At 46.9% G+C, this 24,446-nt stretch overlaps 1 protein-coding gene across 1 annotated transcript; it reads right to left on the bottom strand.

Annotated features, from left to right (window-relative positions):
* Positions 1-676: 676 nt before the first annotated feature.
* Positions 677-24,325, bottom strand: mrpl43 (mitochondrial ribosomal protein L43). Its single transcript, XM_072557083.1, has 3 exons — positions 24,151-24,325; positions 19,673-19,779; positions 677-1,001 (listed from the first exon to the last, which is right to left on the bottom strand). The coding sequence occupies exons 1-3, from the start codon at positions 24,279-24,281 to the stop codon at positions 769-771; spliced, it is 471 nt and encodes a 156-aa protein (XP_072413184.1). The 5' UTR covers positions 24,282-24,325; the 3' UTR covers positions 677-768.
* Between the last annotated feature and the right edge of the window lie 121 nt (positions 24,326-24,446).

Below are 24,446 nucleotides of genomic sequence, written 5' to 3'. Positions count from 1 at the left end.
GGATATCCCGGCCAAACAGCCATTTCTGATGTGAACCCTAATCACATGGAGAGCTATTTGGCTGCATGCAGCATCACAGAACCAACCACATCCTGCAGTGTGGAGTAAGTGGAGTAGTGGCCCGTGTCCATTCCCTGACCTGTTTCTAGCTCAGTCACACCTGACCCTGTGGGGCTGAGAGACAGAGGCTATCTGTTCTCAGTCACAGCCAGGCTCCAGGACAATTCATTTATTCAGTATCATCTGTCAAAAGAAAGCAGAGTTAGTGTTTCACATCTCGTGACCGTTTTTAAGAAAGCCCTCGAAACATTAATTGCTCCTCTCTCCACAGATGCTGCCAGACCTGCTGAACTTCTCCAGCAATTTGTTTTTGTTTCAGATTTCCACCATCCGCAGTTCATTAGAACATTACAGCACAGTACAGGCCCTTCGGCCCTCAATGTTGTGCTGACCTGTGGAACTAACTCAAGCCCATCTAACCTACACTATTGCATTTTCATCCATATGTTTATCTAATGACTATTTAAATGCCCTTAAAGTTGGCGAGTCTACTGCTGTTGCTGGCAGTGTTCATTGTTTTAATTGAGACTGTATTGGATTTCCATGCCCACAGTTTGAGGCATACACACTCCTCCTGCCTCAAGTTATTTGCAACTCAATTCTTGACCACTCCATGCACTGGCCAGTTTAGTTTTATTTAAATAGAAAACAATCAGTTTGTTTTGCTCAGTCCATTCACCCAATACTGGTTAAGTCTTTGACTTTGCTTCAGGGTTTGCCCTTGGACCTTCCTTTAACCTGTTCAAAGTCGTGCACGTTCAGGACACTGGGTTTGTTAGTGAACGGGGTCCACTGACTCTGGATGCTTGGATTGTCGGTGTGATAAGGTTTGCGAATTCGGATGATATCCAGTCCTGACTGGCTGGCCATTTTCTGAATGAGTTGGCCAACTTCGTCAGCATTCTTCCTGTTCAGGGGCTCTTCCCTCACGGATCCATTCACTGCAAAGGGAGGGAGAGGGAGAGAGAGGGAGTGAGAGAGTGAGAGTGAGAGGCAACAACACATTTCTTTAATTAATAAGAAGGTGTGACAAAGTTATTGGTAAAATATGACGTTGCACTCCTGATCCTCAGGAACCCAGGACCGAAGTTTTGTTTACGATTCATGGAGTATGTGTCTCGCTGGCTAGGGCCAGCATTTATTGTCCATCCCTAATTACCCAGAGGGCAGTTAAGAATCACCTACATTGGTGTGGGTCTGGAGTCACGTGTAGGCCAGACCAGGTAAGGATGGCAGATTTCCTCCCCTAAAGGACATTAGTGAACCGGATGGGTTTATTTTATACACCCATTGACAGTGATCACAATTAGGCAGCTCTCTGCTCCAGATTTTATTTGGAATTGAATTCAAATTCCACCATCTGCCAGGGTGTGTTTCGAAGCCCATGTCCTGTTTGTTTGTCTTCAGAATCATTTGCAGCATCTGCAGACTAATTTTCTGTGGCCCGTGGACCACGACACCCAGATACCCCTGTACCTCAAGAGTTCTGCAACCCAGCTCCATTCGAATTATATTCTGTTTTTCTCATCTTCCTGCCAAAGTAGACATGTCCACACTGCACTCCAACTACCAAACTCACTTAACCGTTTACATCCCTCTGCAGACTGTTAATATCCTCTTCACAGCAAACTCTCTGATCTATCTTTGCGTCATTAGTAAGTCTAGGAACTAAACATTAGGTCCCTTTATGCAGGTGAACTGATACACACTGTAAACAGTCCAGTGCCCAGCATCCATCTCTAACATGCACATGTGCGCGCGCACACACCCACACGCACACCCACAATCTGATTCCCAAGTTTCAGGGGAGGACCAACATTGTCCTCCATTTTTTTATTGATATAAATCACACTGACCTTGCACACACTGCAACATACCAGTAACCTTGTCAGTTTGCACACATGTTAAGATGTCATCTGATATCAATATTGGAATAAAGAAACGTGTTGAAATTTGCTTTGCCCAAGCCAGACAAATCACAAACAGCAATTCACAGCCGTGTGCTGCTGCAGCTACACATCGGTTCGAACACACTCTAATCAACACTCCCATCAAACGCTTCAGTTCCGATGAGTCACGGGCTCTGATTCCAGCTGCGGAGAAGTGTGTTCTTTTTCTGGGAAAAGGGTTGGGATTCAGATGCTTAGGGGATTGGCCAGGAACAGCTTGGGACTAGTCAGAAAGTGAGCAGCCAGCACCGGGGATTGGGAACACTGTTTGTGAAGTTGGCTCAGTGAGCTGATTCATAAGAACAGAATTCCTACGGTGTGGAAACAGGCCCTTCAGCCCAACAAGTCCATACCAACCGTCTGAACAGTAACCCACTAAGACCCATTCTATTCCCCTATTAACCTATATTTACCCCTGACTAATGCACTTCACCTACACATCCCTGAACACTATGGGCAATTTAGCATGGCCAATTCACCCTAACCTGCACATCCCTGGACACTACAGCCAATCTGGAGGAGAAAGTGAGGGCTGCAGATGCTGAAATCAGAGTCAAAAAGTGTGGTGCTGGAAAAGCACAGCAGGTCAGGCAGCATCCGAGGAGCAGAAGAATCGACATTCCGGGCGTAAGCCCTTGATCAGGAATGAGCTCATTCCTAATGAAGAGCTTATGCTTGAAACATCGATTCTCCCGCTCCTTGGATGCTGCCTGACCTGCTGAGCTTTTCCAGCACCACATTTGACGACAGCCAATTCACCCTGACGTCTCCTTGTAACTGCGTACGTAGCATGGCCAATTCACCCTAACCCGTACATCTTTGGACTGTGGGAGGAAACCGGAGCACGCGGAGGAAACTCACGCAGACACAGAAGAACGTACAAATTCCACACAGTCGCCCGAGGCTGGAATTGAAGCCGGGTCGCAGGCACTGTGAGGCAACAGTGTTAATCACTGAGCCACCATTCCTAACCCAAGCCAGGTGAGGGAATCTTCAGGAAGACATTCATTCATAAATGGCCATCACAAAGTACACAGCGAGAGAACAGACTCCGTCTACCTGTTACTCGCTGATTACAGTTTCTGACTTGAGTTAGGCCACACCCATGACACAGGAACAAGGGCACGGCCTATATTCTGAAGACCCTTCCCATAATCAGTGGGTCAGCAGGTTGTCTAACTACCGAACTGGGAGGGTTGGAATGAAAGGAGAGGGGTCTACATTTCAAGCAGCCCACAAATCAACCTCCCTTCATGACCCTTGACCTTAATGTCATCGGATTATCTGACAGCCTCCTTCGGTCTCACCGCACCAGTCAGTCACACTGGCCTTACCCTTTCAAACATTAAATCAACTGCAAAGTCCATCAACAAGTAAATACCATTCCTGCCGATCCCATCGGATATTTCCACACACGCTCAGCTCCTACTTGGAACACAATATCCAATCACAGATATTCGATGACCCTACAATTTTTGGGCGGGGCGGTCAGGGAAGGGTCGGGCAATACTGAAGGTTTTGTTGTAATGCTATATTTGGGGTAAAGACAGTACATTTAGATAGCACCTTTGGTAACTTCAGGGTGTCCTGACGTGCTTTGTTCAACCAATGAAGTGCCAGGCTGTAACATTTCAACCCGAGCTGCCAAACTTCCACATCCTTTTTAATTTAATTCATTTCTGGGACATAGACGTCACTGGCTGGGCTAGCTATTACTGTCCATTCCTAATTGCTCCAGGGGGCATTTCAGAGTCAACCACATTGCTGTGGGTCTGGAGTCACATGTAGGCCAGACCAGGTAAGGATGACAGTTTCCTTCCCTGAAGGACATTAGTGAACCAGATGGGGTTTTTACAATTGACAGGAATTACAATCAGACTAACTTTTTAGTGAATTCAGATTTTACTAACTGCCATGGTGGGATTTGAACTCTCGTTTCCCTTCCCAAGACATATTAGTCCGGACTTCTGGGCCAGAGACGTTACCATTGTAACACTGCCCCCATGACATTAACCAAGTGAGATAGCGCCAGGGTGATGTGATCATCTGGATGGCTGTATCTTTGACAGTGCAGCACCCCCTTGGTACTACACAGGAATGGGGGCAGGAATCTTCCAGCCATATCCCTAAACCAGGACTTCAAATTGTTATGAGAGAGAGCAAGCATGATAGTAAGAGATAAAGAAAGAAAAAGAGACAGGAAGAGAGAGTGAGACACAGAGAGGGTGAGAGAGAGAGGGTGAGAGGGAAAGAGACAGGCAGACATAGAACATTACAGCACAGTACAGGCCCTTTGGCCCTTGATGTTGCACCGATCTGTGGAAGCAATCTAAAGTCCAGCTATCCTACACTATTCCATTATCACCCATATGTCTATCCAATGACCATTTAAATGGCCTTAAAGTTGGCGACTGTCTACTACTGCTGCAGGCAGTGTGTTCCACACCCCTACAACTCTAAGAAACTACCTCTGACATCTGTTCTATATCTATCATCCCTCAATTTAAAGCTCTGTCCTCTTGTGCTAGCCATCACCATCCGAGGAAAAAGGCTCTCCCTGTCCACCCTCTCTAATCCTCTGATTATCTTATATATCTCTATTAAGTTACCACTCAACCTCCTTCTCTCTAACGAAAACAGCTTCAAGTCCCTCAGCCTTTCCTCATAAGACCTTCCCACCGTACCAGACAACATGCTAGTAAATCTTCTCTGAACCCTTTCCAAAGCTTCCACATCCTTCCTATAATGCAGTGACCAGAACTGTACACAATACTCCAAGTGCGGCCTCACCAGGGCTTTGTACAGCTGCAGCATGATCTCACGGTTTTGAGACTCAATCCCTTTACCAATAAAAGCTAACACACCATATGCCTTCTTAACAATCCTATCAATGTGGGTGGCAACTTTCAAGGATCTGTGTGTATGGACACAGAGATCTCTCTGCTCATCGACACTACCAAGGATCTTACCGTTAGCCCAGTACTCTGCATTCCTATTGCTCCTTCCAAAGTGAATCACCTCTGCATTAAACTCCTTTTCTGCATTAAACTCTGTTTGCCACCTCTCAGCCCAGCTCTGCAGCTTATCTATGTCCCTCTATAACCTGCAACATCCTTCATCACTATCCACAACTCTATTGACCTTAGTGTCATCTGCAAATTTACCAACCCATCCTTCTACGCCCTCATCCAAGTCATTTATAAAAATGACAAACAACAGTGGACCCAAAACAGATCCTTGTGATACACCACTTGCAACTGAGCTCCAGGATGAACATTTCCCATCAACCATCACCTTCTGTCTTCTTTCAACTAGTCAACCTCTGACCCAAACCGCTAAATCACCCTCAATCCTATGCCTCTGTATTTTGTGCAAAAGCCTACCGTGGGGAACTTTATCAAACGCCTTACTGAAATCCATATACACCACATCGACCACTTTACCCTCATCCACCTGTTTGGTCACCAGCTCAAAGAACTCAATAAGGTTTGTGAGGCATGACCTACCCTTCACAAAACTGTGTTGACTATCCCCAATCAACTTATTCCTTTCTAGATGATTATAAATCCTATCTCTCATAACCTTTCCAACACTTTACCCATAACCAAGTAAGGCTCACTGGTCTATAATTACCAGGGTTGTCTCTACTCCCCTCCTTGAACAAGGGGACAACACTTGCTATCCTCCAGTCTTCGGGCACTATTCTTGTAGACCAGGAGAGAGATAGAGGCAGATAGAGAGCGAGAGATAGAAAGAGAGAGTGCATGAGAGTGAGAGATAAAGAGGAGGGAGACTGAGAGAATGAGAAAGTGAAAGACAGAGAGAGAGAGAGAGACAGAGACAGACACAGACACAAAGAGCAAGGGAGAGAGAATGCGAGAGATAGAAAAAGAGAGAGAGAAAAAGAAAGAAAGACAGAGACAGGGAGAGACAGAAGACGACAGAGAGGGACAGAGGGAGATGGGGAGAGATTCTGAGAGAGCCAGAGAGAGAGATAAACATAAACAGAGATAGAGGGAGACGGGGAATGGGAGAGATAGTGAGAAAGAAAGAGCATTAATTGACCTACAGCTTATAACCAGACCAGAGATCATGGTGGATCTGATCATCCTCAATTCCATCTTCCTGCCTTTCCCCCAACCCCCTCGACTCTCACCTTGATTAAAATTCTGTGAATCATTTTCAAGAGGCGATTTGATACGGAGGTGAGGAGGGAAAGAAATGGTGCAGAGCTTTGGCAGACAGCGAGGGGATTGGGACCAAGTGTACAGCCCCTTCAGAGAGCCAGCACAGGTACTATGGGTGGAATGGCCTCCCTCTCTGCTATTCCTTGCTGTCCAAATGCAGAGTGGTTGACAGAGCTGGCTACAGGTGCCTAGCACCAAAAGAAATACAAAATACCCAAAAATCCCAATTGGGGAGTAACCTGGTTCAGTCTCATCTGTGCCAGAGAGAGAGAGAGAGAGAGAGAGAGAGAGAGAGAGAGAGAGAGAGAGAGAGAGAGAGGGGGGGGGGGGAGACAGAGAGAGAGAGAGAGAGAGAGAGAGAGAGAGAGAGAGAGAGAGAGAGAGAGAGAGAGAGAGAGAGAGAGAGAGAGAGATGGCAAAAGATGCATTAATCGAGCTGAAGAAAATAACAATAACAAATCGATCCACAGAAGGCAACTGGGTGAGTGAGCATTAAACTTAAAGGTTTGTAGTGAAATGTTGAGCGGGTACTGTTTAACATCACAATAACCAGCACCTTGGAGTTCCTCAGTCTATCTTATGATCAGGTACTCCCAGGGAGGCTGCCCCTTACAGTTCACATGGGCCACTTCACACTGGAATGAACACAGCCACCACTGCACCATCAGGTACCCAATTCAAAAGCACCCTCTTCCTTTTCAAAAGATACCAGGGAATTGGTTCCCCTTGATCAAGTGTTCGCTCCAGATGAAGAGCTGACAGGTTTTCTTGTTTACAGGTACACAGTAACAGTCTCATTTGTGCAGCCCACATGTTGTACTGTGTGTCAGGAGGAGGGAATGTGGGGAGAGACGCTGGGACACTGTGGGTTTGGGAGTGGGGGGGGGGGGGGTGGGGCACAGCTCGCCCTGAAGCAGCAAGTGGGGATGGTCTCACAGCTCCCCACACACACTCTCCCCAATAAACCAAAGAGGGTGTAGAAGTTACATCTGCTCCCCTATTCCAGCCAGGAGGAGATAGGCAGCATAATAATCGATGGAAAGGCAAACCCTTTCATCAGCACATTTTTGGGCCGATGCAGCATTTAATAATGTTAAGTATATTTTTAATGTCCTCCACGTGGTTTGGCTACATACCAGCACTGACTGCAAAGGGTAAAGGAAATGGGATTTGGGGGCTAGTCTGACTGTGCCATAGTGTACTGCACTGTCCTGAACACACTATCGCTAACATTGCAAGTCACCTGCAATAACATTGATTTCTTGTGGTACATGGAATTCAGCATCTACAATATGACATCAGTGACAGGGGCCCTTCAGCCCATCATCTCCATGCTGGTCAATCCTCTCAACATGAACCCCATTTCCCAGCCCTGGCTGCAGCACGTGATATAGTGCTTAGAATGTAAATCTAAACCCGCCTTCAACTTGACGAGGAGTTCTGCCTGTCCCTCCCTGACAGGCAGTGAGTTCCAGATCCCCACCAGCCTCTGGGGGAGAACAAGTTTCTCCTGAAACATTTTTTCACTCAGGAGATGTGGGGTTCGCTGTCTGGGCCCAGCATTTATTGCCGTCCTTAGTTGCCCCTCGAGGGGGGAGGAGGGGGGGGAAAGAGCTATATCTTGAACCTACAGTCCACGTGCTGTGGGTTGACCCACCATGTCCTGAGGGAGGGAATGCCTGGAGTTTGACCCAGTGAAGGGACGGTGGTATATTTCAAGGTGGGATGGTGAGGGGCTGGAGGGGAACTTACAGCAGCTCGAGAGAGTGAGAACATGGACATTATTTACTGAAAAGTGGTCCAGATTTTTACACTGTTCAGATGGAAGATTCCTTTTTTAACTAGTTTGTGTTAAGAAGCGAAGAGTCCCAACATAAGACTCAAGATCCTGATATCTCAGTCCTGTCATTGGTTTTTGACAACTGGGTGACAGAGGACACCTGCTGGCAATGTGGCAAAATTGCAATAGAATCCAGCCTCAAAACGTTCATTTGTATAGCACCTTTAGCCTGATGAAACAACTCTAAGCACTTCATGAGAAAGATTTCATTTTTATTCATTCAGGGGATGTGGGAGAGCATTAACGCCCATCTCTAATTGCCCAGAGGACAGTTAAGAGTCAGCCCCACTGCTGTAGGTCTGGAGTCACATATAAGTCAGACTGGGTAAGGACAGTAAACATTTTACATTAAAAAGGAAGCCGGCAAGCCAGTAATGACAGTTAGAGGTAACAAATAGACCAGCTTTTTAAAATGCCAGATTTTTTTTTTTGCAAAGTCAAATTCAAAAGCCCTCCATCTGCCAGTGTGGGATTCGAACCGGTGTGCTGTCAGAGCAGAGTTCTGTATTCCTGGTCCAGTCACAGCCCAAGGCTGGGGGGGAGGGGGTATAGCTGTAAAGGTGGAAGGCAGAGGGTTTGGGGGAAAATTGAGAAGGAAACATTCTTTTCATCCAGAGGGTGAAGGGGTGGAATACACTGCCGGTTGAGGGGAGATGTGGTGGGAAACCTCAATCTCTAAAGACTTGAATGAGCCACTTTTAAAGTCATAAACATCGAAATGGGACTAGAGGAAACTGATTGCAGCTTCAGCAGCATAGATCAGATGGGCCGAAGGGTCTCTGCCATACTGTATGCTTCTGTGAGCTGAGCATTTCATCATCACCTCACCAAATTATTGAACAGAATTTCCCACCCAAGGAGATATTGGGGGGCGGGGGGTGGTGGGTGGGAACAAAGGTTTGATCAATTGGGGAGGTGGGGGTGGGGGTAGGGAGGGGGCTTCCTAACAGTGTCTCCTGGTGAGAGGGAGCTGGCTCTGTACAAATTGGTTTGACTGGTTACTACATTCTGGTAGTGACACCACTCTGGGATGTTCGGAGATTGAGAATGAAGCTTGATATCTCTCACACCCCCGCACCCCCCCCTCCTCCTCCTCCCCTCCCCAAGCTAATGAGCTGTTTGATTCTGTCTGTGACACTGGACCATAGACGGCCCTAGGATTCAAAACCCACTCCACGGGAAACCAGATCGCTCGGAATCAAACAGAAATCTGGAGGAGTAGGCCATTCGGCCCTTCGAGCCGATCCCACCATTCAATAGGATCATGGCTGATCCAACAGTCCGCACGTCCACTTTCCTGCCCTTTCCCTGTAACCCGATTCCTCGACTGATCAGGAATCTCTCTCAGCCCTAAATATACACAAGGACTCTGCCCCCACAGCTCTCGGTGGCAAGGAGTTCCAAAGATTCACAACCCGCAGTAAGGTCATGGCCGACCCTGTAAGCTCAGTATCCCATTCCCACTTTCTCCCACAAGGGCCATGTCCAGCTCCCTCCTGAATATATCAAATGAACCGGCCCCAGCAGCTTCCTGTGGGAGAGAATTCCACAGGCTCACAGCTCTCCGTGGGAAGAGATTCTTGCTCATATCAGTCCTGAATGACCTACCCCCTTATTCTTAAACTGTGACTCCTTGTTCTGGAATTCTTGTACATCAGAAACACTCTCCCCACATTTCAACCTGTCCAGCCCCATCACGAGCTGATGTGTTTCTATGAAATTCCACCACTCCCCCAATTTTTCTAAATTCCAACGAGTAAAAGCCCAGTCAATCTAATTTTTCTTTGTACGTCATGACACAATCCAAGCATTGAGAGAGTGTTTTAAAGTCGCTGCATGATGACATGGGCTTGTCAGTCTAACTACAACTACATCTCTCTGCCAGAGAGGCTTGTGATTCAGACGTCAACAAATTTACAAAGGCTGGAATCATAGGACCTACCCTCAAGCAGCAGAGTGGATCTATTATTAACCAAGACCCACCTTCTTTTATCTGGAACACAATAAAAATGTGACTATAATACATTGTGTTTGTTTCCCATTATACGCTCCAGAGTCCACAATTCAAATGTCACTCACTTGATAAACCCATCACCCATCATTGGTGCACTCACCAACGGTTAAACTGCACATAAGGGAAAGGGAAAAGGCCACAGATGACGTGTGCGTGCGTGCGTGTGTATAGTTTTTCCAATACTTGCGATTTGTTTTGTTGGAACACAAACATAATTATTCATCAATTAACAAAATTAACTGGGTAAATTATTAATATTTATTTTTCATGATCACCTACCTCTTGATCTCTCTCTCACACACACACACACACACACACACACACACACACACACACACAATGATGGTACTGAGGGCAAGCTGCAATGTTAGAGATGCTGTCTATTGGAGGAGACATTTAACTGAGCAGAGACTGAATCCTCAGGTGAGTGCACTATTACAAAGGAGGAGCACGGAATGCCCTTTTCCCACGTCCTGGCCAATGTTTAACCCTCAAATAATGAGTCACAGAGGTGTACATCACGGAAACAGACCCTCAGGTACAACTCATCCATGCCAAACGGATATCCTAAATTAATCTACTCCCACCTGCCAGCACCCGGCCCATATCCCTCCAAACCCTTCCTATTCATGTACTCATCCAGATTCCTTTTAAATGTTGTAATTGTACCAGCCTCCACCACTTCCTCCGGCAGCTCATTCCATACACGTACCACCCTCTGCATGAAAAAGCTGCCCCTTAGGTCTCTTTTATATCTTTCCCCTCGCACCCTATGCCCTCTAGTTCTGGACTCCCCCCACACCAGAGAAAAGACTTTGTCTATTTACCCTATCCATGCCCCACATGATTTTATAAACCTCTATAAGGTTACCCCTCAGCCTCCGACGCTCCAGGGAAAACAGCCCCAACCTATTCGGTCTCTCCCTGTAGCTCAAATCCTCCAGCCCTGACAACATCCTTGTAAATCTTTTCTGAAATTTTCTAGTTTTACAACATTCTTCCTGTAGCAGGGAGACCAGAATTGGAGGTGGTATTCCAATGTCCTGTACAGATACAATATGATCTCTCAACCCCTATCCTCAATGCACTGACCAATAAAGGAAAGCCAACCAAACACCTTCTTCACTATTCTATCTACCTGTGACAGTGAAACTATAACAGAGACAGGTTATCAGTGTGACAGTGTAACAGGGAGAGACAGGTCAGCAGTGGGACAGTGAGAGACAGGTCAGCAGTGGGACAGTGAGAGACAGGTCAGCAGTGGGACAGTGAGAGACAGGTCAGCAGTGGGACAGTGAGACTAAAAGGGAGAGACAGGTTAACAGTGTGACAGTGAGACCCGTCAGCATGTAGACTTGTGGAAGTCACACAGCAGGACGGAGATTGTAACAGGAACCTCACAAGCTTTTGGAAGGACTGGGGGTGAGCACTTGCAGTGTCACAACATTCCGGGCTCTGGGCCTGGTGTGGGGAGTGGGAGTAGTGTTGTATTGTTGGTGGGAAAGACTCACTTGCCTTAAGGGCCCTCTTCTATATTGTATAATTCTAACGCAGTCTGATATAACAGAGCTGGAGATGGGCTATACTTTGAGTTTCAAGGAGGTTATACTGTGGGACCATGTCTTTTGATTTAATGAAAGGGGACTGGCTGGTTCCATTGGGGTGGAGCCTGGTGTGTGTGTCTCAGTAACGCCAATGGTATGGACCCCATTCCTATTCCAACTGGGATTTGACTCGGATCCTGCCTCCTTACCCATCCCACACGCGTGTGGAGCAGAGATCCTGAAGCGATCAAAATGCTTTTCTCTCTCACAGAGAGAGGGGAACATGCCGAAGGTTCACTGTGGATCGTGGCTAACTCACTGTCATGTGACATAACCTGGAGTCTGCCTCACCGTAAACATAAGAACTAGGAGCAGGAGGCCATTCAGCCCCTCCAGCCTGCTCCATTAGTTGATACGATCATAGCTGATCCCAACTCCTGTCCTGCCCACTCCCCATAGCCCTTCACCCCATTACTCATTAAAAACCTGTCTATTACCGGGCAGTGGGGATCCCCAGTGGAGGGCTCTCTACGCGGGAGTCCCCCCCCTCTCTTGGGGATCTGGGGTGGAGGGTACTGCATGCAGCGGTCCCCTACAACTGCAGGTTGCGGTGGTTCACAGGCTCCCAGCCCAACTGCTTGTTCTGTGGTGCGGTGGAGTCCGTGGACCATGTATATATTGGGTGTGGGCGGCTGTACTCCCTTTCTGGTTTCCTCAGGAAACTTCTTTTATGTTTTTGGCTGCACTTCAGTCCCACGCTCCTGATCTTCGGGCACCTTGTATGGAGGAGGGAGGGCAGGTCCGAGGACCTCCTCGTGGGTCTGCTCCTGGGCCTGGCCAAACTGGCCATCAACAGGTCCAGGCAGCGGGCCGTGGAGGGGGTCGTTAGGGCCGACTGCCTGCCCCTCTTCCGGGGTTACGTTAGAGCCCGGGTGTCCTTGGAGAAGGAGCACGCGGTGTCCACCAACACCCTCGCAGGGAGTGAAGTGCAGTATTTCCCCCCGACTCCATTTTGATTAGATCTCTACCCCACCCCCCCTCACCTTTTCGAGCACTCAGGCACTGCTCTCTGAGAAGGGCTCTGCTTGTCATTGGCCACTCAGGTGTTTCCTGTCTTCTGGTGGTAGAATATAAGTAAAGATTTGCACCACTTGTTGTTCATTTAGTGTTGGGGGGGGGAAGGCCCTGTCCACCTCCTTCTTGAATTTACTCAATTTCCCAGCATGCACCTCACTCTGGGGCAGAGAATTCCACAGATTCATGACCTTTTCAGAGAAGTAATTCCTCCTTGTCTTTGCTTTAAATCTGACCCCCCCTCCCCCCTTATCCTAAAACGGTGACCTCCTGTTCCAGATTGCCTCACACGAGGAACCATCCTCTCTACATCTACTGTGTCAATCCCCTTTAGCATCTTACACACCTTAATTCGATCTCCTTTCATTCTTCTAAACTCTACAGAGTATTGGCCTAAACTGTTCAATGTCTCTTCATAAAACAAACCCCTCAACCCTGAACTGTCTCCAATACAATTTCGCCCTTCTCCAAGAAAGAGGTACTGACCTGTACATAATACTCCAGGGACATTCTCACTAACACCTTGTACAGTTACAGCAACACTTCCCTACACCAACAAATGCCAATGTTCCGTTTGCCTTTCCTTATGACCTGCTGAACCTAGAATCACAGAATCCCTACAGTGTAGAAACAGTCCATTCGGCCCATCGAGACCACACCGACCCTCTGGAGAGCATCCCGCCAAGGAAGGCCCACTCCATTCCTGTAACCCTGCATTTCCCACGGCTGACCTGCACATCTTTGGACTGTGGGAGGAAACCAGAGCACCCAGAGGAAACCCACGCAGACACGGAGAGAATGTACAAACTCCACACAGACAGTCGCCTGAGGGTGGAATCAAACCCAGGTCCCTGGCGCTGTGAGGCAGCAGTGCTAACCACTGAGCCACAGGGCTGCACAAGTTTTCTGTGATTTATGCACCCTCAACACAGAAGCACTCCAACATTGCTCTCTATTTCAATAATAAGTTGTTTTTTTCTTCCTCCGACCATAACAGACAACCCCACACTTACCCACATTAAACTCCACCTGTCACATAGTGGCCCATTCACCTCACTATCCACATCCACTTGTACATGTGTTATCTGACTGTTACATTGAGAGTGCTCTGACAGAGGGAAGACTATGCAACGTACTGATGCTTGTGAAAATTACAGAGTCGAAAATGACTGCCCACAGTCCCAGAGAAGTGGCATTGAGAGCAAATGGTGAGCAGGGTGAATGGAGGAGGCTGGGGCATGATGGAGGGAGGACAGGCACACAGATCTATGGTCGCGTGGGCGATAAACACCCAGAATAGCCTGGGTGGGTCCCACTGCAGTTCAATGTCTGCAGACTGTTTTAAGTGTTGCCAATGAACAACCTTTAGGGTTTGGGCTGCCACCTTGTGGTCAAAGGCTGCATGACACTGGAGGAGAATCAAAATACTCTCGACATTTAATGGGATAGAATTTACATCCTCTATATGGGGTGACCAAGTTCAATCATTGTCCAGTCCCTGTTGTTTCTTTCTCCCCTCTCCACCTGCTCAACGTGGCCACTAAGCTACGGAATCCAGTTGACAAACAATAGCCAACTACTAACATGGAAAATAGAGTAGGCCATTCAGCCCTTCAAATCTGCCCTGCCATTCAATATGATCCTGGCTGATCATCCAACTCAGTCCCCTGTTCCTGCTTTCTCCCCATACCCTTTGATCCCTTTAGCATTAAGAACTGTATCTAACTCCTTCCTGGAAACATTCAATGTTTTGGCCTCAATCACTTTCTGTGGTGGAGAATTCCACAGGTTCCCCACTCTCTGGGTGAAGACATTTCTCATCTCAATCCTAAATGGCCAAACCTGGATCCTTAGACTGTGAGCCCTGGCCCTGGACTCCCCGGTTATAAGGAACACCCTTCCCATTAATATGACCCTTCAGCCCAGCGGGTCTGTGTCAACCCAGATCAAGAGCTCAACAGCAAATTTACAACATGGGCTCGGAGGGAGCATGCCCAAATTAACATTGCATTTTCAGATGGGATTGCAGGAGGAATAAAGTCAAAGTGACGCAGAGAGCGAGAGAGATTTGAGAAGATGTGTAGTTCAGGTTGAGGTTCTGGATGTAGGTTTGCTTGCTGATCTGGAAGGCTCATTTTCAGACGTTTCGGCACCATACTAGATATTATCAGTGAGCCTCTGGATGAAGCACTGGTAGCATGGCCCACTTAAAAAAAACACTACATTGGACAAACAGGCAGAAAACTAGCCACCAGGATACATGACCCACTCTCACTAGTATCCTCACATACAGATGAGAAAGGACACCACTTCGACTGGGACAACACATCCACCTTAGGACAAGCCAAACAAAGAGACACACGAGAATTCCTAAAAGCATTGTATTCACTCTATCAACAAACACATAGACTTGGATCCCATTTACCACCCCCTGAGAGAAAAAAACAGGCAATGACATCATCACAGGAAATGACATCACCAACCCAAGGAAACCTAAATCCATAAATAGAAAGCGGGCCATGCCACCAGTGCTTCATCCAGAGGCTCACTGATGTTACCTAGTGTGGTGACGAAACATCCGAAAACAAACCTTTCCAGCTCATCGAGCATACCTCTCTCCAGGTATAGATATATATAATATATATATATATATATATATATGAGAGAGAGAGACAGAAATACTGAGAGAGAGATGTAGAGAGACACTGTGAGTATATATATATATATATATATATGAGAGAGAGAGAGAGAGAGAGAGAGAGAGAGAGAGAGTGGGGCAAAGAGAGAAAGAGAGAGACAGAGAGAGAGAGAGAGGCAAAGAGAGAGAGAGAGACAGAGAGAGAGAGAGAGAGAGAGAGAGAGAGAGAGAGAGAGAGAGAGAGAGAGAGAGAGAGAGACAGAGAGACAGACAAGTGTTCGCAACCTCTCCACAGGAGGATTCTTGACTATGTTCAGAATCCGAGTCATAGGGGGTCTACAACACAGGAAAACGCCCGTCCGCCCATGGAGTAAGTGTCTAATTATTCTCTTCACATCCTAATGCTGATGGAGGAGAATACCTGGTAAACATAATTGTCCTTTAGATACAACCAGGAACCCTCTACCAGTAAATTCAAATTTCTCATTCATTCATGGGGATTTGGGCATCACTGGGTGGGCCCACCATTTATTGCCCGTCCCTAGTTGCCCCTTTAGAAGGTGGGGGGGTGAGCTGTCTTCTTGATCACTACTGTCCATGTGCTGTGGGTTGACCCACAATGTCCTTAGGGAAGCAATTCCAGCGACAGTGAAGGGATGGCAATATGTTTCCAAGTCATGATGGTGAGTGGCTTGGAGGGGAACCCGCAAGGGGTGGTGTTCCCATGTATCTGCTGCCCTTGTCCTTCTAGATGGAAGTGGTTGTGGATTTGGAAGGTGCTGTCTGAGGATCTTTGGTGAGTTTCTGCAGTGCATCTGCAGGTAGTACACATGGCTGCTGCTGGGAGTTGGTGGAGGGAGTGGATATTTGTGGATGTAGTGCCTATCAAGTGGCTGCATTGTCTTGGATGACTTCAAACTTCTTGAGTGTTGTTGGAGCTGCCCCCATTCAGGCAAGTGGGGAGTATTCCATCACACTCCTGACTTGAGCCTTGTAGATAGTGGGCAGGCTTTCAGAAGTCAGGAGGGGAGTTACCTGTTGCAGTAATCCTAGTAGCCGCTGTGTCTATATGATGAGTCCAATTGTTTGATGTTTTTGTCGTTGATCTGCTTTGATATCATGTTCCATGGGTTTTTATGGGATTATAGTCAGAGGGTGGCCATTTGGCCTATTGTGCCTGTACTGCCCCTTTGAACAGTACAATCGAATTCAATTCTCCAGACCAGTCTGTAAAACTTTCCCTTTTGTGATTATTAACACAAAGTTCCGAATGAATGTTGTTGCTGAATTTGTTCCTGGCCTGTCAGGCACTGATTTCCAGATTGTCATCATTCAGGAAGCAAAGAATAAAAAAATCCCTCCTCATTTCCCCCTCCCCCGACATCAAGGTGCTTGCTCACCTGCGATTTTTATTTTAAATGCTCAATTTACAGCCCTTTATAAAAAAAACTTAAAATTCTCCTTTAATTATTTTGTCTTCACTTATGTATTTTGCTTTTAAGGATTTGTTTTGATAATTTTTCAACTCCAGGTTATTTCAGTCAAAGATTGTTGAACATTTAACTTACTCCTTCATTGTTCTAGTTTAACTTAAGAAAGATTTTAATGTTAACTATTACCTTAATTCTTTTTCTACTTAGTCTATGAAGTAATGCTTAACATTTTAACTCTGTATCTCTGATACTTTGTACCCAGGTACCTTTGTACCTAAGATGGAATCTGTGTCAAGCCACTATCCAATTTTCACTGTACTCCTGTACTTGAATACATGTGACAATAAAATCTAAATCTCAACATTTCACTGCTACCACTCATGCTCAACAAATGCTGTCCATGTAGTTATTGAGCTTCAGTCTGTGCCCTCTGACAGTCCACCCAAATTCCCCTGCTAACACACGCATATGTCCATCCTGTAGGTGCTACCTATGGGGCCCACGATGACAGACTCCTCTTCAGAGCTGCTCAGGTATCTCACCCTCTCTACCTGTCCTCTCCAGCTGTTGGAATGATCGATCTCACCACCTTGCTTGGCCATCGACTCCTGGAACAGGACTGGAAACCTGAGTCACAGAGATGTACAGTACGGAGAGAGACGCTTTAGTCCAACCCATCCATACCCACCAGATATCCCAACCTAATCGAGTCCCACCTGCCAGCACCCAGCCCATATCCCTCCAAATCCTTCCTATTCATATACCCATCCAGATGCCTTTTAAAAGTTGTAATTGTACCAGTCCCCACCAATTCCTCTGGCAGCTCATTCCATACACGCAACACACTTTGTGTGAAAATATTGCTCCTTAGGTCCCATTTATATCTTCCCCTCTCACCCTAAACCTATGGCCTCCAGTTCTGGACTTCCCCACCCCACTGAAAAAAACTGTCTATTTACCCTATCCATGTCCCTCACGATTTAATAAACCTCTATAAGGTCACCCCTCAGCATCCGACACTCCAGCCCCAGACTATTCAGCCTCTCCCCATAACTCAAACCCTCCAACCCTGACAACCTAGAACATTACAGTGCAGTACAGGCCCTTCAGCCCTCGATGTTGTGCCGCCCTGTCATACTAATCTGAAGCCCATCCCACCTACACTATTCCATGTACGTCCATATGCCTGTCCAATGACGACTTAAATGCACTTAAAGTTGGCAAATCTACTACCGATGCAGGCAAAACATTCCATACCCTAACTACTCTCTGAATAAAGAAACTACCTCTGACATCTGTCTTATACCTATCTCCCCTCACTTTAAAGTTGTGTCCCTTAATGTTTGCCATCCTCATACTTGGCAAAAGGCTCTCCCTGTCCACCCTATCTAACCCTCTGATTATCTTGTATGTCTCTATTAAGTCACCTCTCACCCTACTTCCCTCTAACGAGAACAGTCTCAAGGCCCTCAGCCTTTCCTCATAAGACATTCCTTCCATACCAGGCAACATCCTAGTAAGTCTCCTCTGCTTCCTTTCCAAAGCTTCCACATCCTTCTTGTAATGTGGTGACCAGAACTGTACACAATACTCCAAGTGTGGCCGCACCAGAGCTTTGTACAGCTGCAGCATAACCTCCTGGTTCCAGAACTCGATCCCTCTATTAATAAAGGCCAAAACACTGTATGCCTTCTTAACAACCCTGTCAATCTGGGTGGCAACTTTCAGGGATCTGTGTACATGGACACCGAAATCTCTCTGCTCATCTGCACTCCCAAGAATCCTACCATTAGCCCAGTACTTTGCATTCCGATTACTCCTTCCAAAGTGTATCACCTCACACTTGTCCACATTAAACTCCATTTGCCACCTCTCAGCCCAGCTCTGCATCCTATCAATGTCCTTGTCCTTTCAAGTTTGGTGCTTCAAAGACCTCCCCACTGCTCCTGTATCAACAGACAGACTTTATACACAGAGACAGTGACTAACACTGGATTACAGAGGTGGGCATTACCTACCTATGGCCAGTAGCTGTCCTTAACAGAGAATGAGTTGGCAAGAAGCATTGACACTAAAAATAGATTGTCACAATTGGCCAAGGGGAAAAAATACTGGTTGGTTTTGTTATCCTGAAGCACAAGTCAGTGTTGGGACCAAGACCGAATCTTAGCTTCATCTTGTCACAATCTTTGGGAAGATTTCCAACCTAGGAATGCTGCGGCAAGTAACTCCCCTCCTGACTCCCCAAAGCCTGCCCACCATCTACAAGGCACAAGTCCGGAGTGTGATGGAATACTCCCCACATCCCTGGATGGGTGCAGCCCAACAACACTCAAGAAGGTTGACCACATCCAGGGACAAAGCAGCCGCTTTACTGGCACCACATCCACAAATATCCTCTCCCACCCCCATCGATGCTCAGTAGCAGCAGTGTGTACTATCTACAAGATGCACTGCAGAAATTCACCAAAGATCCTCAGACAGCACCTTCCAAATCCACAACCACTGCCATCTAGAAGGACAAGGGCAGCAGAGACATGGGAACATCATCCCCTGCAAGTTCCCCTCCAAATCAATCACCTTTCCACATTGGAAATATATGGCCGTTCCTTCACTGGGTCAGAATCCTGGAAATCCCTCCCTAAGGGCATTGTGGGTCAACTCACAGCACATGGACTGCAGCGGTTCAAGAAGGCAGCTCACCCCCACCTTCTCAAGGGGCAACTAGGGACGGGGCGATAAATACTGGGCCCAGCCAGTGATGCCCCACGAGTGAATGAAAAGGAATGCAGTCAAACAACTGGAGGATTGGTGACTCATCGGGAAGTGGACAGGACAAATCTGGGGGAGGAGGACATTCCTCCACCATTTCCTGGACAGAACTTGCTATTTGGGATTTCCTGGGAATTCAAAGAGCGTTCCTGGATACTCACGGTATTCTCCAACCAGCTTCGGAACGTTACACTGTTTCGCTGTGACATACACCATCACGCCAGGATTCTGCTTTGCAAAATCCACCACACCTTCTTCAATAAACTCTCTGCAGAGGTGAGGGAACATCACACAGAGATAAGTCAGATAAATACAATCAATACATTCATTCACCATGTTAAACCTAGTCCTCCTCTCACACTAGCACACTGTAGCTGCAATGTGTAGCATCTATAAGATCCATTGCAGCACCCTCCAAACCGATGACCGAAATCAGCTTGGACTAGGGCAGCAGATACACAGGAACACCACCCCCTGCAAGTTCCCCTCCGCTCACCATCCTAACTTGGAAATATATCGCCATTCCTTCAGGTCGCTGGGTCAAGATCCTGGAACTGACTGCCGGTGTATTTAGTCTGCAGGTGCAACTGGCAATGGGCAGTAAATGTTGGTCCAGCCAGTGATACCCACATCCCAAGGATGAATAGAAAAAAACGTGAACTGCCGAGGTTCAAGAAGCTCCTATATAGAGGGGGTTAATTTAGAATGGGAATGAGGAGACATTTCTTCAGCCAGAGAGTGGTGGGCCTGTGGGATTCATTACCACGGAGCACAGTGGAGGCCGGGACGTTAAATGTCCTCAAGGCAGAGATTGATAAATTCTTATTCTCGCAAGGAATTAAGGGATACGGGGAGAGTGTGGGTAAGTGGCGTTGAATTGTCCCTCAGCCATGATTGAATGGCGGAGTGGACTCGATGGGCCAAATGGCCTTACTTCCACTCCTATGTCTTATGCTCTTATTGAATGGTGGAACAGATTCGATGGGCTGAATGGCCCACTTCTGCTCCTATGTCTTATGGTCTTAAGGCAGCTCAACACCACCTTCTGATTGGGCAAGTTAAGCTTGGGCGACAAATGCTAGCCCTGCCAGTGATTCTCCGATTACCTCACAGGCAATATGCTGCCTACTGTCACTGCTGGATGGGTCTGAGCTGATAGCACAAACCATTGGGACAGAAGGTAACTCAGCCCACAGCCCCTAGGCCCTAGGCCCCTTGAGACTGGCGTGTAGCAGCTGCACTGAACCTTGACAAGAGACTGAGCGATTGAAATACTAAACACAGTGAGACCATGAGAAATGGGAACAAGAGTGGGCCATTCAGCCCATCGAGTGCAGCATTCAATCAGATCATGGCTGATCCATCACTCTGTTCCAAACCTATCCTAAAGGAAAGACAGAATTGTGCTTTCTGGCATGCTCTTTAATGGGCCAGGACGATTGAATCCCGATAGTGCAGATTGAGGCCACTTGGCCCATCAGGTCTGCACTAACCCTCCAAACAGCATCCCAACCAGAGCCATCCCTCACCACAGCCCTTGCATTCCATGGCTAATCCACCTAGCCTGCACATCCCTGGGCACGATGGGACAATTCCCCATCTTTCCCTTCTCACCCAAAACCTAGTTCCAGATTCCCCCACCCCAGGGAAAAGGCCTCATCTGTTTACCCTATCTATAAGGTCACCCCTCAGCCTCCGACGCTCCAGGGAAAATAGCCCGAGTCTATTCAGTCTCTCCCTATAGCTCAAACCCTCCAAACCTGGCAACATCTTTGTAAATGTTTTCTGAACCCTTTCAAGTTTCATAACATTCTTCCTATAGCAGGGAGACCAGAATTACACACAATATTCCAAAAATAGCCAACTAATGTCCTGTACAGCCACCACATGACCTCCCAACTCCTGTCTGTGCAGACTCAATGGGCCGAAGGGCCTTCTCTGTACTGTAGGATTCTTTGGATAGTGTCTGGGTGACTGAATCAGAACCCTACAGTACTTACAGACAAACTTTTAAATAACATTTTTGTTAAGAAAATCCATTAGCCACGAATGGCTGATAATGTAAGATCCCGAGAATGTAATTCACTGACTATTAAATGTCCCTGTGTGAACCCGTGGAATATCACACCTGTAGAGTGCCATAGAATCTTCAAACAGAGAGACTGTGATCTCATGCAGTTACAGATAATCAAGGGCTGACTGTTCCTCTCTCAGCAAAAACCTTCCTTTCCCCATGAATTATGTCCCAAACTGCAGAGAAGTTAGGTATTTTACCCTTGTAGGAATATGTAGAAAACAGGGAGAGAAACCAAAAGCAAGTCTGTGTGTGCATTAATGGAGCTGATGTATGAGTCTGGACGATTGCGTTGTGAAGATCACTGCTGGTAAAGCGATATGGGAGATCCCTACCCATGGTGGATGTCACGGTGCTCCCACTTTGGAATCATAGATTCCCTACAGTGTGGAAACAGCCCCTTCTGCCCCCAACAAGTCCACACTGACCCTCCGAACAGTAACTCACCCCGCACATTAGGAGAAAGTGAGGACTGCAGATGCTGGAGATCAGAATCAAGAGAGTGGTGCTGGAAAAGCACAGCAGGTCAGGCAGCATCTGATGAAGAGCTTATGGGTGAAACGTCTATTCTCCTGCTCCTCGGATCCTGTCTGGCCTGCTGTGCTTTTCTAGCACCACCCTCTCGACCCAGACCCTTTCCCCTCCACTATTACTCTACATTTACCCCTGACTGATGCACTTAACCTACACATCCCTGAACACTATGGGGCAATTTAGCATGGCCACCCTGACCTGCACATCTTTGGACTGTGGGAGGAAACCGGAGCACTCGGAGGAAACCCACGCAGACACAGGGGAGAATGTGCAAACTCCACACAGACAGTCACCTGAGGCTGGAATTGAACCCAGGTCCCTGGCACCGTGAGGCAGCAGTGCTGACCACTGAGCCACCATGCTACCCTCAAAGAGATGTACAGTGGAAAAAGAAGCCTTAGCAGAGGCGCCCATATCCTGTGAATGATTTTGTTAAACTAAATCACCTCTCCTTCCCACCCCTCAGTCCCAAAGGGAAACACTGGAAAATGTGCAACTATCAGCACTACTCCATCTCGGAAGTATCTATCCCCTATCTACATCTTCGGTTGCACCTTTTCCTGCTCGGTGGTTTTGGGGGGCTGGGGTTTACTCTGATGGTGATCCCTCACAACAAATCACTTTTAATGGGTTAGTGTTGAGAGAAGAAAGAAGTGGGGGAAGAGGGGAGTGTGAAAGAAAGGAGGGGCTAGAAACTTGAAAGGGTTCAGAAAAGATTTACAAGGATGTTGCCAGGGTTGGAGGGTTTGAGCTACAGGGAGAGGCTGAACAGGCTGGGGCTGTTTTCCCTGGAGCGTCGTAAGCTGAGGGGTGACCCTATAGAGGCTTACAAAACCATGAGGGACATTATTTGGAGATGCCGGTGTTGGACTGGGGTGGACAAAGTTAAAAATCACACGACACCATGTTATAGTCCAACAGGTTTATTTGGAAGCACCAGCCTTCAGAGCACTGCTCCTTCACCAGGTGGTTGTGAAGAATAAGATTTTAAGACACAAAATTTATAGCAAAAGTTTAGTGAGATGTAACTAAAATTACATATTAAAAAAAAGACCTGGATTGTTTGTTAAGTCTCTCCTGTCACAGACTTATACCCCTTTACACTCACACACGTGTACACACTCTCTCACAGACACCCATAACCACATACCCCCAGACACACATATAAGTCTATGGGGTGAATTGGTACTTGCAGAATTACATTTTACTTTGCTCAAAAACTGCATGAATCCATGTCAGATTCTGTAAACCCATTTTTTACATTAGAATCAGTCTGACCATTGTGGCACAGACAGCTGCACACAGGGCAGCTGACACCTTCAATGCATTATCTGGACCGACATGACACCAATTGTTAAAGTTCACTAGAGAATGTAACTTTTAAAAAAGTTCTGCAATTTACACATGAAAGAACTGAAACCAAAATGGTCATTCTAACAGATGAGAGACTTAACAAACAATCAAGGTCTTTTTCAATATATCGTTTCAGTTACATTACACTGGAAACTTTTGCCGTAAAGTCTGTGTCTTATGATTTTATACTCCACAACCACCTGATGAAGGAGCAGCACTCTGAAAGCTCGTGCTGCCAATTAAACCTATTGGACTATAATCTGGTGTTGTGTGACTTTTAACTAGGAGAGGCATGGATAGGTTAATTAGACAAAGTTTCTTCCCTGGGGTGGGGGGAGTCCAGAACTATAGACCATACGTTTAGGGTGAGAGGGGAAATATATAAAAGAGACGTAAGGGGCAACTTTTTCACACAGAGGGTAGTACGTGTATGGAATGAGCTGCCAGAGGAAGTGGTGGAGGCTGGTACAATTGCAACATTTAAGAGCCATTTGGATGGGTATATGATTAGGAAGGGTTTGGAGGGAAATGGGCTGGATGCTGGCAAATGGGACTAGATTAATGTAGAATATCTGGTCGGCATGGACGAGTTGGACTGAAGGATCTGTTTTTATGCTGTATAACTCTATGACTCTAGAGAAAGGGGAGTGGGAAGAATGAGATAAGATTCGCACTAACCTGACCCCTCTGCTGCTAGGGGCATCTTTACTGAAAACAAGAGTGATTCTCTTCAGTTGGCAGATATACCTGCCCACTCCATTCTGCAAGACACTCTGTAGAAAGCGACTAGCACTCCCTCTGGCCGTCATACCTCCCTCTCCCTTTCCCTCCAATGCCACAGGAAGCAATTACATCGATGCACCACTCAAACTCCTCCGGCAGCAATGCTGTTCCTTGCTTTCAATGCGGGTGGGCCCACTGATAAAGGTGCACACTCGGGAGAGGAAATTAAAAATAAACTACACTTCATAACG

This window comes from Chiloscyllium punctatum, chromosome 38 (assembly GCF_047496795.1).
Source record: "Chiloscyllium punctatum isolate Juve2018m chromosome 38, sChiPun1.3, whole genome shotgun sequence".
NCBI lineage: Eukaryota > Metazoa > Chordata > Chondrichthyes > Orectolobiformes > Hemiscylliidae > Chiloscyllium > Chiloscyllium punctatum.
The sequence above is the reverse complement of the archived record's forward strand: the minus strand, read 5'-3'. Positions and strand labels throughout refer to the sequence as shown.

Excerpts from the sequence above, each read along its gene's own strand:
- mrpl43 (XM_072557083.1), bottom strand. The coding sequence starts at position 24,281 with ATGACGGCCAGAGGGAGTGCTAGTCGCTTTCTACAGAGTGTCTTGCAG. Across the intron at positions 19,780-24,150 it reads CCTAGCAGCAGAGGGGTCAG|AGAGTTTATTGAAGAAGGTG; the intron begins GTTAGTGCGAAT and ends TCACCTCTGCAG. Across the intron at positions 1,002-19,672 it reads GAAGCTGGTTGGAGAATACC|TGAATGGATCCGTGAGGGAA; the intron begins GTGAGTATCCAG and ends CTCCCTTTGCAG.